At 51.5% G+C, this 13,444-nt stretch overlaps 1 protein-coding gene across 7 annotated transcripts in view; it reads right to left on the bottom strand.

Moving 5' to 3' along the window:
* Nucleotides 1–170: 170 nt before the first annotated feature.
* Nucleotides 171–13,444, bottom strand: part of PLEKHA4 (pleckstrin homology domain containing A4) — a 31,839-nt gene continuing 18,565 nt past the window's right edge. For 5 of the 7 annotated variants that reach the window (XM_073016207.1, XM_073016206.1, XM_073016209.1 and 2 more), the window contains 7 exons: nt 10,999–11,139; nt 9,572–9,671; nt 9,425–9,501; nt 5,412–5,573; nt 3,145–3,203; nt 1,955–2,067; nt 171–629 (listed from right to left, as the gene is read on the bottom strand). In XM_073016207.1, coding sequence (XP_072872308.1) covers nt 367–629; nt 1,955–2,067; nt 3,145–3,203; nt 5,412–5,573; nt 9,425–9,501; nt 9,572–9,671; nt 10,999–11,139 — 915 coding nt within the window. In that variant the 3' untranslated portion in view covers nt 171–366. The remainder of the gene's footprint in view (nt 630–1,954; nt 2,068–3,144; nt 3,204–5,411; nt 5,574–9,424; nt 9,502–9,571; nt 9,672–10,998; nt 11,140–13,444) is intronic. The other 2 variants (XM_073016210.1, XM_073016211.1) reach the window with 1 other exon arrangement.

The following is a 13,444-nucleotide window of genomic DNA, read 5'->3' as shown; positions in this document are numbered from 1 at the left end:
GGCCCCTTCACTCTCAGACTGAGGGATCAGGTTCTCTAGCCCCTCCTCCCAGAGACCTGTAAGTCCAAGCCCCCTGTCCCTTCCTCTCTCAGGACCCAGGAGTGCACGACTCCGGCTCTGCCCCTCAGAGACCCCAGTGCCACAACCCCAAACAGACAGAAACAAAGCTATTGACTAAAAGTTCAAAGTTTTAATCCAAATTTAGACAGTGTTGAGAAAATCAAACTTTGGCCATAGAAACCATTTCCCTCCCGGGCGGGCGATGGGGACCAGACCACGCCCCTGATGCCCTGAGTGGTCCCAGATCTCCGGCGGTACCTCCAGACCACGTGCTCACGCTCCGATTGGCTGCCGCGTTTGGGCGGGTTAGAAGCTGGACTGTAGCAGAGTGACTCGCAGAGGCCACGCCCCCTCGTCTTGGGGCAGGACCGGAGGGGCGATCCCGGCATCCCACGTGGGACCCCAGGGGGCGGGACCTCCTCCACGCCCACTCCCTCGGCGAGAGAACCCTGTGGAACCCGAATTAGCCACCGGGGAAGATCTGGGGGGAGGGGTCTCCTGGCGCATGGGGTCCGAAGGAGGCAGCGGCACACGGGGAAGAGGGTCTCCCTGGGAGTCCAAATTTCCACCTAGAGAGGATGAGTGGGAGACATAAGAACGGTAAACTTCAGCAGCAGGACTCCGGGTTCCCAGGCCCCTCCTCCCTCAGACCCAAGAGTCCAGGCCCCCAGCCCCTCCTCCCTCAGACCCAGGAGTCCAGGGCCCCAGCCCCTCCTCCCTCAGACCCAGGAGTCCAGATCCCCAGCCCCTCCTCCCTCAGACCCAGGAGTCCAGGCCCCCAGCCCCTCCTCCCTCAGACCCAGGAGTCCAGGGCCCCCAGCCCCTCCTCCCTCAGACCCAGGAGTCCAGGGCCCCCAGCCCCTCCTCCCTCAGACCCAGGAGTCCAGACCCCCAGCCCCTCCTCCCTGAGACCCAGGAGTCCAGACCCCCAGCCCCTCCTCCCTCAGACCCAGGAGTCCAGGAGCCCCAGCCCCTCCTCCCTCAGACCCAGGAGTCCAGACCCCCAGACCCTCCTCCCTCAGACCCAGGAGTCCAGACCCCCAGCCCCTCCTCCCTCAGACCCAGGAGTCCAGGAGCCCCAGCCCCTCCTCCCTCAGACCCAGGAGTCCAGACCCCCAGCCCCTCCTCCCTCAGACCCAGGAGTCCGGAGCCCCAGCCCCTCCTCCCTCAGACCCAGGAGTCCAGGAGCCCCAGCCCCTCCTCCCTCAGACCCAGGAGTCCAGACCCCAGCCCCCTCCTCCCTCAGACCCAGGAGTCCAGGAGCCCCAGCCCCTCCTCCCTCAGACCCAAGAGTCCAGGTCCCCGGCCCCTCCTCCCTCAGACCCAACAGTCCAGGTCCCCGGCCCCTCCTCCCTCAGACCCAGGAGTCCAGACCCCAGCCCGTCCTCCCTCAGACCCAGGAGTCCAGGAGCCCCAGCCCGTCCTCCCTCAGACCCAGGAGTCCAGACCCCCGGCCCCTCCTCCCTCAGACCCAGGAGTCCAGACCCCCAGCCCCTCCTCCCTCAGACCCAAGAGTCCAGGTCCCGGGCCCCTCCTCCCTCAGACCCAAGAGTCCAGGTCCCCGGCCCCTCCTCCCTCAGACCCTGGAGTCCAGGCCCCCAGCCCCTCCTCCCTCAGACCCAGGAGTCTGGACACCCCAGTCCAGACTTCTTTCAGACTCAGATGTCGGTCCTCTCCCCGCCCCCTGACCTCTTCCTCCCCTCCTCCCAAGTGTCCCGGAACCCAGTCCACTCTTGCCTGAGACCTAAAACTCCCAAACTCTGCCCAACTCTTTCCTCGCCAACATAAAAAATTCCCACCGGCCCCTAGACCCCTCCTCTCCAGGACCTGGGATTCCAGGTCTCCAGCTCTCTCCTCCCTAAAACCCAGAAGTTCAACATCCCCAGCCAGTCACCTGTCATCATTCTGTGCCACTGCGACGCCTCAGTAGCCAGGGCTTGGGAGAGGCTGAGAACCCGCTCCCGGTGACCTTCGGAAGTCGGCAAGTAAGGGGTGGTGTTCCTTGGACTAGAAAAAAAAAAGAAGATTGGGGGTGGGGTGTGTACATGGGGGAGAGGTGTAGATGGTTAATTGGTACAAAAAGAAAAGGATGAATAAGACCTACCATTAGATAGCACAACAGAGTGACTATAGTCAATAATAATTTAATTGTACATTTTAAAATAAAGTGTGTAATGGATTGTTTATACATAAAAGGGTAAATCCTTGAAAGGGGATGGATACTCTATTCCCCATGACGTGCTTATTTCACATTGCCTGCCTGTATCAAAACATCTCATTTATCCCGTAAATATATGTACACCTACTATGTACCAACAAAAATTAAAAATTAAAAAAAAAACAGTCCAGGTGCGATGGCTCATCCCTGTAATCCCAGCACCTGGGGAGGCCGAGGCAGGCGGATCACTTGAGGTCGGGAGTTCGAGACCACTCTGGCCAACATGGGGAAACCCAGTCTCTACTAAAAAATACAAACAAGTTAGCCAAACATGGTGATGGGCGCCTGTAATCCCAGCTATTAGGGAGGTTGAGGAAGGAGAATCACTAGAACCCAGAAGGAGGAAGTTGCAGTGAACTGAGATCACGCCATTGCACTCCAGCCTGGGAGACAGAGCAAGACTCCGTCTCAAAAAACAAACAAACAAACAAAAACAAAAAACAAAAAACAAAACCAAAGTAAAAATAAAAATAAAAATAAAAACTAAACAGCTCGCACAGTGGGGACCCGGGTACCGCGCGTGCCCTTCTGGGAGTTGTAGTTCCTAGCACGTGTCCTAACAGATGTTAAACATGGCACCGCCCTCATACCGCCCACATGCATTATGGGATTTGTAGTCCATTCGCAAATCACTACCACCCAATTTCCTTGATGCAGAAGCAGGTATGCTATTGACCAAGGGAATTTGGGGAACTAAAGATATCACTACGGATCTAGGGCTTTCCGGTTTTGTTTCAGATGCCCCGGGAACGTAAGCGCGCGATTTGTAGTTCTATATTCAGGAGACTTCAATAATAATGCTACTCCCCTTTGCTTATGCAAATTTTTTTTTTCCTGCTCCCTTGATACGCCCTCCAGTTCCTTACCTACTCCAAGACCCAGAGCTTCTGAGCCATTTCTGGGCTCCCGAGTGTCCTACGACAGGCTGGAAAGGAATTGGGGCATTAGAACTCCTCACCTGGAAGCCCCACATTCTCATTTTGAGGGTGAAGTGAAGGGGCTCCAAAAGAGAATGAAATTGCCCAAAAACACTGGCAATGTTTCGTTTTGTTTTTCCTATGCTTCCGTAGGCACTGAATTTTTAAAAATTAATTTATTGGCCGGGCACGGTGGCTCAAGCCTGTAATCCCAGCACTTTGGGAGGCTGAGACAGGCGGATCACAAGGTCAGGAGATTGAGACCATCCTGGCTAACACAGTGAAACCCCGTCTCTACTAAAAAAATACAAAAAACTAGCCGCGCAAGGTGGCAGGCGCCTGTAAGTCCCAGCTACTCGGGAGGCTGAGGCAGGAGAATGGTGTAAACCCGGGAGGCGGAGCTTGCGGTGAGCTGAGATCCGGCCACTGCACTCCAGCCTGGGTGACAGAGCGAGACTCCGTCTCAAAAAAAATAAATACATAAAAATAAAAATAAATTTATTTTATTTATTCATTTTTTAGAACGGATGGAGTACAGCAGCGTGATCATAGCTCACTGCAGTCTCAACCTCCCAGGCTCAAACTAATCCTGCTTCAGCCTCCTGAGTAAGTAGAACTTCAGGCTCACACCACCATGCCTGGCTAATTATTTTTATTTTTATTTTTAGTAGAGACAAGGTCTTGCTATGTTGCCCAGGCTGGTCTCTTACTCCTGCCTCAGCCTCCCAAAGTACTGGGATTACAGGGGCAAGCCATAGCACCCAGCGACTGACAATGTTTAACTTTACCTCTCTGTGTTCCTATAAAGCAGCACATGAGTTCAGAAATCCAACCTCCACCACCACCACCTGTCTAAATCCTTTCTATAAAAGTCTAAGGGGCCAGGTGCAGTGGCTCACACCTGTAATCCCAGCACTTTGGGAGGCCAAGGTGAGTAGATCACTTGAGGTCAGGAGTTCAAGAACAGCCTGGTCAGTATGGTGAAACCCCATCTCTACTAAAAATACAAAAAAAAAAAATTAGCAGGGTATGGTGGCGTGGGCCTACAATCCCAGCTACTTGGGAGGCTGAGGCAGGAGAATTGTTTGAACCCGGGAGACAGGGGTTGCAGTGAGCTGAGATTCCGCCACTACACTCCAGCACAGGCAACAAAGGAAGACTCCATCTCAAAAAAAGAAAAAAAAAATCTAAGGGGAGGTCAGGTGCAGTAGCTCACACCTCTATTCCTAGCACCTCCTTCCAAGGCAGGACGATCACTTGAGCTCAGGAGCTCAACACCAGCCTAGCCAATGTGGTGAAAATCTGTCTCTACTAAAAATACAAAAATTGGCTTGATGTGGTGGCGCATCCCTGTAGTCCCAGCTACTCAGGAGGCTGAGGCATGAGAATCACTTGAACCCAGGAGGTGAAGGTTGTAGTGAGTGGAGATCGCACCACTGCACTCCAGCCTGAGAGACAGAGCAACACCTCGTCCCTGAAAAAAGAAAACACCTTTTTTTTTTTTTTTGAGACAGAGTTTCACTCTTGTTGCCCAAGTTGGAGTGCAATGGCACAATCTTAGCTCACTGCAACCTCCACCTCCTGGGTTCAAGTGATTCTCCTGCCTCAGCCTCCCGAGGAGCTGGGATTATAGGCGTGCGCCACCACGGCCAGCTGATTTTGCATTTTTAGTAGAGACAGGGTTTCTCCATGTTGGTCAGGCTGGGTCTCGAACTCCCGACCTCAGGTGATCCGCCCGCCTTGGCCTCCCAGAGTGCTGGGATTACAGGCGTGAACCACCGCACCCGGCCAAAAAAAGAAAATGTCTAAGGGGAAACCATCCTGAGATATCTGAGACACTCTGATGCTCAGATCTGGGATGTTCTCCCTACTGAAAGGGCATGAATAAAATCAATTTTCTTGCTGTCTTACATTTTCTTTTTTTGCTTTCTTGCTGTTGACAACACATAGCAACTGAGAAGAAAAAGTAGGCTTCCAATCCAGATCTGTGACCCCCTGCCCCCACCCACTGTCCTCCCCTCACTGCCACTCCTGTCCACCCACCACTAACCAGGCCAGGAAGCTGACTTTAGCACAAGTACAAACTGAGGTAAATCTGGAAATCCAGCTTGGAGTAAGGAGGTAGGCATTATCTCCATTTTACAGAAAGGGACTCAAAGTAGGCGAAGAGGACCTACTACCACCCCACCGCCCAGCCTTAGTCCTCCTCCCCTCACCCTTTGCTCCACTTCAGGCTGGCGTCTGGCTGGGGACAGTGTCCTTCCCAGGGTGAGGAGCCGCGGGGAGGTCGGGCGAGGGAGGGGCCGTCCACATTCCTGGTTTCTGCGCATCCGCTCCAGCTGCTCCTGGGCACTCATTCGGGGCCGGGCCACCGGGGCCTAGGGAGGTGAGAAACATCCCAAGACCCAACCCTTAGACCAGGCACAGTGGCTCGTGTAATCCCAGCACTTTGGGAGGCTGAGGCGAGAGGATCACTTGAGGTCAGGAGTTCAAGACCAGCCTGGCCAACTTGGCGAAATACCATCTCTATTAAAAATACAAAAATTAGCTGGCCATGGTGGCAGGCACCTGTAATCCTAGTTACTCGGAAGACTGAGGCAGAAGAATTGCTTGAACCCTGGAGGTGGAGGTTGCAGTGAGCTGAGATCACACCATTGCACTCCAGCCTGGATGACAGAGCGAGACTCTGTCTCAAAAAATATATATAATATATGTTGCTTAAACAAGGAGAGAGGGAAAAGACCAAGTGCAGTGGTGGGTGACTATAATCCCAGAGCTTTGGGAGGCTGAGGTGGGAGGATCACTTGTGGCCAAGAGTTTGAGACCAGCCTGGGCAACATAGCAAGACCCCATCTCTACAAAACATAAACTTGTTAGATGTGGTGGTGGACGCCTATCAGTTACTCAAGAGGCTGAGGCAGGGGGATCACTTAAGCCCAGGAGTTCAAGGCTTCAGGGAGCTATGATCGTGCCACTGTACTCCACTCTGGGTGACAGAGCAAGACCCCATATCTAAAAGCAAAAAGAAAAGAGAGAGAGAGAGCACTCATTGCTGGAGCTTCCGGTTAAACATCCCAGCGAGATAGCATGGATCTGTGTTTATTGTAGAACCAGCCCCTGCAGTTTCCTCTGCTTTGAGCAATCCTGAGTCCCGTTTATATAAATGATGTCCACTGGCCACTGTATATTACCACTGTGTATTACACTGTATATGATGCTAATTTCATTTTTTTTTTTGAGACGGAGTCTCACTTTGTCACCTAGGCTGGAGTACAGTGGCTCAATCTCTGCTCACTGCAACCTCTGCCTCCTGGGTTCAAGCAGTTCTCTGCCTCAGTCTCTCAAGTAGCTGGGTATACAGGCGTGAGCCACCGCGCCTGGCCAATGTTAATTTCTTCACAGCAGGCCAGACCATTGGCCTAAAAGCTTGGGAGCAGCAAACTCAGATTTCTACACATCCAATTGTTTTAAACACAGTCATAATAAGCAGATCTTTTCAGCCATGCAGTCTGCCTGCTTTGTATACCCCGAGACTGTGCCCAACATCTTCTACCCATAGATAAGATGAGCCCCAAGCCCCCGCTGCTCTTTGGAGCTCTCTGATCCAGAGAACTCTCTACATACTGCTGGCTGGCATCACCCAGATGTAAGCCCCTTCTCCAGTCCCTCTCTCTTGGGAGCTTGCCTTCCTCTCCTCCTGTGCAGTGGTCCTCACCCTCACACAGGAGCCTCTGGAGTGTCTCACACTGGGTGTGACTTCCTCCGTAGACAAATCTGTCAGTGTCCGCCAAATAAAGCTCCTGTGTGCTACTGCCATCTGGCGGTCATAGCTTTTTCTTTGCTAAGCCCTGAAATCCCTGGAACACACTAGTCCACCCCTGTTGGCAGCCCCTGAAACCACGGGGTTGGGGTGAGGGAGGAGTATGTTCCAAGAAAAGTGATGTTCCCAGGAGGCTCCAATCACCCATGCCCGTGACAAACCACTGAGAATCAAAAAGCTCCTCTCCTGTCTTCCTAGGAAAGGCTTGATTGATCGCCTTTGTATCCATGATAACAAGTAAGCACAAGAAATGCAATTTTTTTTTTTTTTGAGACGGAGTCTCGCTCTGTCGCCCAGGCTGGAGTGCAGTGGCGGGATCTCAGCTCACTGCAAGCTCCGCCTCCCGGGTTTACGCCATTCTCCCGCCTCAGCCTCCCGAGTAGCTGGGACTACAGGCGCCCGCCACCTTGCCCGGCTAGTTTTTTGTATTTTTTTAGTAGAGACGGGGTTTCACCGGGTTAGCTGGGATGGTCTTGATCTCTTGACCTCGTGATCTGCCCGTCTCGGCCTCCCAAAGTGCTGGGATTACAGGCTTGAGCCACCGCGCCCGGCCTTTTTTTTTTTTTTTTTTTTTTTTTGGACATGGTTTCCCTCTGTTGCCCAGGCTGGAGTGCAGTGGTGCAATTATGGCTCACTGCAGCCTTGACCTCCTGGGTTCAAGTAATCCTCATGTCTCAAACTCCCAAGTAGCTGGGACCACAGGTGGACACCACTACGCACAGCTAACTTTTTATTTTTTTATTTTTTGAAATGGAGTCTTGCTCTGTTACCCAGGCTGAAGGGCAGTGGCGTGATCTTGGCTCACTGCAACCTTCGCCACCCAGGTTCAAGCGATTCTCCTGACTCAGCCTCCCAAGTAACTTGGATTACAGGTACGCGCTGCCACACCCCGCTAATTTTTGTATTTTTAGTAGAGATGGGGTTTTGCCGTGTTGGCCAGTGTGCTCTTGAACTCCTGACCTCAGGTGATCCACCCGCCTCGGCCTCCCAAAGTGCTGGGATTACAGGCGTGAACCACTGCACCCAGCCACAGCTAACTTTTTATTTTTTGTGTGTAGAGATGGCTATATTAGCCAGGCTGCTCTTGAACGCCTGGGCTCAAATGATCCACCTACCTTGGCCTCCCAAAGTGTTGGGATTACAGGCATGAGCCAACACCACTGGCCAAGAAATGCTTTTATTTATTTATTATTATTATTGTTATTATTACTTTGAGATAGAGTCTCGCTCTGTTGCCCAGCCTGGAGTGCAGTGGTGCAATCTTGGGTCTCTGCCACCTCTGCCTCCTGTGTTCAAGCGATTCTCCTGCCTCGGCCACCCAAGTAACTGGGATTACAGGCACCCGCCATCACACTCGGCTAATTTTTGTATTTTTGTAGAGACAGGGTTTTCACCATGTTGGCCAGGCTGGTCTCGAACTCCTGACCTCAGATGACCTGCCTGCCTTGGCCTCCCAAAGTGCTGGGATTACAGGTACGAGCCATCGTTCCCTACCCCAAGAAGTGCTTTTAAATCTATTTGATCAAATAATCCCAACAGGTACCCCAAAGGCTTCTGAAAGCCAGCCAATCAGTGATGGAGCCAAGCGTCTGAAAATCAGCCAATCAGTGACGTTCACATGCTTCTGCGGGCTGGCCAATCAGTGATGGATCCGTACTTCTGAAAATCAGCCAATCAGTGATAGCTCCATGCTTCTGAAAACCAGCCAATCAGCAACAGACACAGAGCACAGAGTTTCCACAGCTTAATGTTAACCAATTCCTAAACATTCCTGCCGCTGGAAGTCCACCAATTTCTGAACTCCAGGGCCACATGAGATCAGCATTCTGTTCCACTCAGGGAGTCTTTTTTTTTTTTTTTTTTTTTTTTTGAGATAGAGTTTTTGCTCTTGCCACACAGGCTGGAGTGCGATGGTGCAATCTCAGCTCACTGCAACCTCTGCCTCCTGAGTTCAAGCGATTCTCCTGCCTCAGCCTCCCAAGTGGCTGGGATTACAGGTGCCTACCACCATGCCTGGCTAATTTTTGTACTTTTAGTAGAGACGGGGTTTCACCACGTTAGCCAGGCTGGTCTCGAACTCCTGACAAAGTGCTGGGATTACAGGCGTGAGCCACCACGCCTGGCCTCATTCATCTAGTTTTCATCTTCGTGTCAGCCCTAGGTGGTAGGTTCTACTTTTGGCTCCATTTTAGAGATGAAAAAGTGGAGGCACAGAGAGGTTTAATAACTGACCCAAAGTCACATGGCTTAGAAGCAACAGAGACAAAAATCAATCTCAATGCTCTTAACAAGCAGTGCTGTCTCTGCTCTGAGTGTGGCCTTAGAAGGCTCTGTTACTAGCTGTTTCCCAGAAGTGTGAGGGTCCCTGATGGTCAGATGCAAGGATTACAAGATGGACCTACAGCCTACCTTGGTTCCCAGCTGTGGGGAAGGGAGGTGGCGACCCTCAGGGCTGGAAGCCCGGGAGACCCTCGGAGACCCAAGACCTGGAAAGACAGAACGGGACTTGGTGAGGACGGGAATTTCTGTAAAGTCCCACCCGACCAGGATGCTCACCTAAGCGAGGGCTGGCCAGGTCTTTGTCGCCTGCAGGAGGCCGTCCCCAGTCAGTCTCAGGGGACCTAGGGGAGCTCAGTTCCAAGGACTCCGGCAGGCTCTGCGGGGATTAGAAAAGGGGGATAATGACGATCATGATCATTATTATTATTATTAACATGTTGCAAGCATTTAGGAATTGGAATACAGTCTGAATAGGATTAAGACTATAAACCAGGCCAGGCACAGTGGCTCATGCCTGTAATTCCAGCACTTTGGGAGGCCGAGGCAGGCAGATCACCTGAGGAGTTCAAGACCAGTTTAGTCCAACATGGTGAAACCCCATCTCTACTAAAAATACAAAAATTAGCCAGGCATGGTGGCAGGTGCCTGTAATCCCAGCTACTCAGGAGGCTGAGGCAGAAGAATCACTTGAACCCAGGAGTTGGAGGGTGCAGTGAGCCGAGATCGCACCACTGCACTCCAGCCTGGGTGACAGAGCAAGACTCTGTCTCAAAAAAAAAAAAAAAAAAAAAAAGGCTATAAACCAGATCTGAGCACGGAGACTTGTGCTTGTAATCTCAGCCCTTTGAGAGGCCAAGGAGAGGATCACTTGAGGCCAGGAGCTAGAGACCAGCTGGGCAACAAGCAAATTCGCTTTCCTACAAAAACTTTTTAAGGCTGGACCCAGTGGCTCACGCCTGTAATCCTCCAGCACTTTGGGAGGCCAAGGCAGGCGGATCACAAGGTCAGGAGATCGGGACCATCCTGGCTAACACAGTGAAACCATATCTCTACTAAAAATACAAAAAAAAAAAAAAAAAATTAGGCGGACGTGGTGGCGGGCGCCTGTAGTCCCAGCTACTCGGGAGGTTGAGGCAGGAGAATGGTGTGAACCCGGGAGGTAGAGCTTGCAGTGAGCCGAGATCGAGCCACTGCACTCCAGCCTGGGTGACAGGCTTTAAAAAAAATCCTGGTTGGGTGAGGTGGCTCAAGCCTGTAATCCCAACACTTTGGGAGGCCGAGGCAGTCGGATTACTTGAGGCCAGGAGTACGTGACCAGCCTGGCCAACGTGGTGAAACTCCGTTTCTACTAAAAATACAAAACTTAGCCAGGCTTGGTTGTGGGCGCCTGTAATCCCAGCTACTTTGGAGGCTGAGGCAGGAGAATCACTTGAACCCAGGAGGCAGAGGTTGCAGTGAGCCAAGATCGCACCACTGGACTCTAGCCTGGGTGACAGAGTGAGACTCTGTCTCAAAAAAAAAAAAAAAAAAAAAAAAAAACACCCAAAAAACAAAGAAAAACAAAGGCTTCCAGAAGTTAGGACACTTGCGAGAGATGGGTTAGCTGATCAAGGAAGAATTAAAGAGGTGGGTGGGGAATAGACTGAGCCAAGGACAGGTGGGACAGAAAGCTAGGGGTGGAGAGACAGTTGTGTGCATCTTACCTCCCTCTCTGAGGACTCCTCGCCCTGGAGCACGGGAGATGGGGAGTCAGGCTCAGTGTGTGGGGGCGGTTTCTGGGGGCCACCCAGACCTGCCAGCGTGTCTTCCACCATCCACAGCTGCTGCTGAGCGGACACTCTGTCCTGCGGGGAGGAAAGGAATTTGTTACTTAAAGGTGGGAAAAGGCAGGAGGGTTTCAGCTAATAGGCCCCTGCAAAAGTCTGAAATCAGCTGGGCTATATTTATGGAGTTGGTATTTTTTTTTTTTTTCATGTGGTTATCCAGATGACTTGAAAAAGCTGTCTTTTGGCCAGGCATGGTGGCTCACGCCTGTAATGCCAGCATTTTGGGAGGCCGAGGCGGGTGGATCACCTGAGATCAGGAGTTCAAGACCAACCTGGCCAACATGGTGAAACCCCCTGTCTATTAAAAGTACAAAAAAATTAGCCAGGGGTGGTGGTGGGTGTCTGTGATCCCAGCTACTCGGGAGGCTGAGGCAAGAGAATCGCTTGAACCCAGGAGGTGGAGGTTGCAATGAACTGAGATCGCACCACTGCACTCCAGCCTGGGCGACAGAGCAAGACACTGTCTCGAAAAAGAAAAAAAAGAAAAAGAAAAAGAAAAAGAAAAAACTCTTTTCTTTCTATGTTGTTTTACTTTGTTACATCTGTTATAAATAGGTGACCATATGAATATATGAGAGTCTGTTCTTTTTGTTTGTTTGTTTTTGGAGAGGGCCCCTCCCTCTGTCACCCAGGCTGGCGTGCAATGGCTTGATCATAGCTCACTGCATCCTCGAACTCTTGGGCTCAAGCGATCCTTCCGTCTCAGCCTCCTTACTAACTGGGACCACAGGCTTGCATCACCAGGCCCAGCTAATTTTTTCATTTTTATTTTCAGTAGAGACGGAGTTTCACCATGTTGCCCGGGCTAGCCTCAAACTCCTGACCTCAGGTGATCCACCTGCCTCATCCTCCCAAAGTGCTGGGATTACAGGCGTGAGCCACTGCACCTGGCATGGGTCTGTTTTTGCCAAGTCTGCGTTTTAGGATCAAGTGGGAGAAGCTTAGAGTGAGAAGATGCATCTGGCATCAATGCTTTTTTTTTTTTTTTTTTGGAAGATGGACTCTCTCCCTGTCACCCAGGCTGGAGTGCAGTGGCGCAATCTTGGCTCACTGCAACCTCCGCCTCCCGGGTTCAAGCAATTCTCCTGCCTCAGCCTCCTGAGTAGCTGGGATTACGGTTGCATGCCACCATGCCCAGCTAATTTTTTTGTATTTTTAGTAGAGACAGGTTTTCACCATGTTGGTCAGGCTGATCTCGAACTCCTGACCTCGTGATCCGCCCACCTGGGCCTCCCAAAGTGCTGGGATTGGGATTACAGGCATGAGCCACTGCACCTGGCCTGTTTTGGGATCTTTTTTGAGACAGGGCCTTTTTCTGTAACCCAGGCTGGAGTGCAGTGGTGCAATCATAGCTCATTGTACACTCAAACTCCTGGGCTCAAACAATCCTTCCACCTCAGCCTCCCGAGTAGCTGGGACCACAGGCCCACACCACCATGCCTTGCTTAGGTGTTGATTCTGTTTTTGTTTTTTTATTGTTGTTTCTTTGTTTTTTGTTTTGAGACAGAGTCTCGCTCCCACCCAGGCTGGAGTATAATGGTGCGATCTCGGCTCACTGAAACCTCCGCCTCCCAAGTTCAAGCAATTCTCCTGCCTCAGTCTCCCAAGTAGCTGGGACTGCAGATGCACGCCACTACGCCCAGCTAATTTTTTGTATTTTAGTAGAGACGGGGTTTCACTGTGTTGCCCAGGTTGGTCTCGAACTCCTGAACTCAGGCAATCCACCCACCTCAGTCTCCCAAAGTGTTAGGATTACAGGTGTGAGCCAATGTGCCCGACCTTTTTTTTTTTTTTTTTTTTTTTTGAGACCAAGTCTCCCTCTGTCTGTCACCCAGGCTGGAGTGCAGTGGTGCAGTGGCACGCGATCTTGGCTTACTGCAACCTGTGCCTCCCAGCTTCAAGCGATTCTCTCGTGCCTCATCCTCCTGAGTAGCTGGGACTACAGGCGTGCACCAGCACACACAGCAAATTTTTGTATTTTTAGTAGAGACAGGGTTTCACCATGTTCGTCAGGTTGGTCTCAAACTCCTGACCTCAAGTGATCCACCTGCCTTGGCCTCCCAAAGTGCTGGGACTACAGGCGTGAGCCAACATGCCCGGCCATGTCAATGTTTTTAAAGATACATGATTTATAACTTGATGGCTAGACTTAGAGTGAAGAAGCAGGTCTGAGGCTAAGTAATGAGGTTTATATTTTAGGAGCAGAGCTTGCACTAAGGGAAAGGGTTTGGAACCGTAATTCCAGAGGATAAATTTAACAGCAAAAGTCAGGATGCAGGAAGCAAGAGATGAACTTGCAAGATGGAAGAAAGGGTAAGGGTTG

Source organism: Chlorocebus sabaeus, chromosome 6 (assembly GCF_047675955.1).
Source record: "Chlorocebus sabaeus isolate Y175 chromosome 6, mChlSab1.0.hap1, whole genome shotgun sequence".
Lineage (NCBI taxonomy): Eukaryota > Metazoa > Chordata > Mammalia > Primates > Cercopithecidae > Chlorocebus > Chlorocebus sabaeus.
Note: the sequence above shows the minus strand (reverse complement) of the source record. Positions and strands in the feature narration are given on the sequence as shown.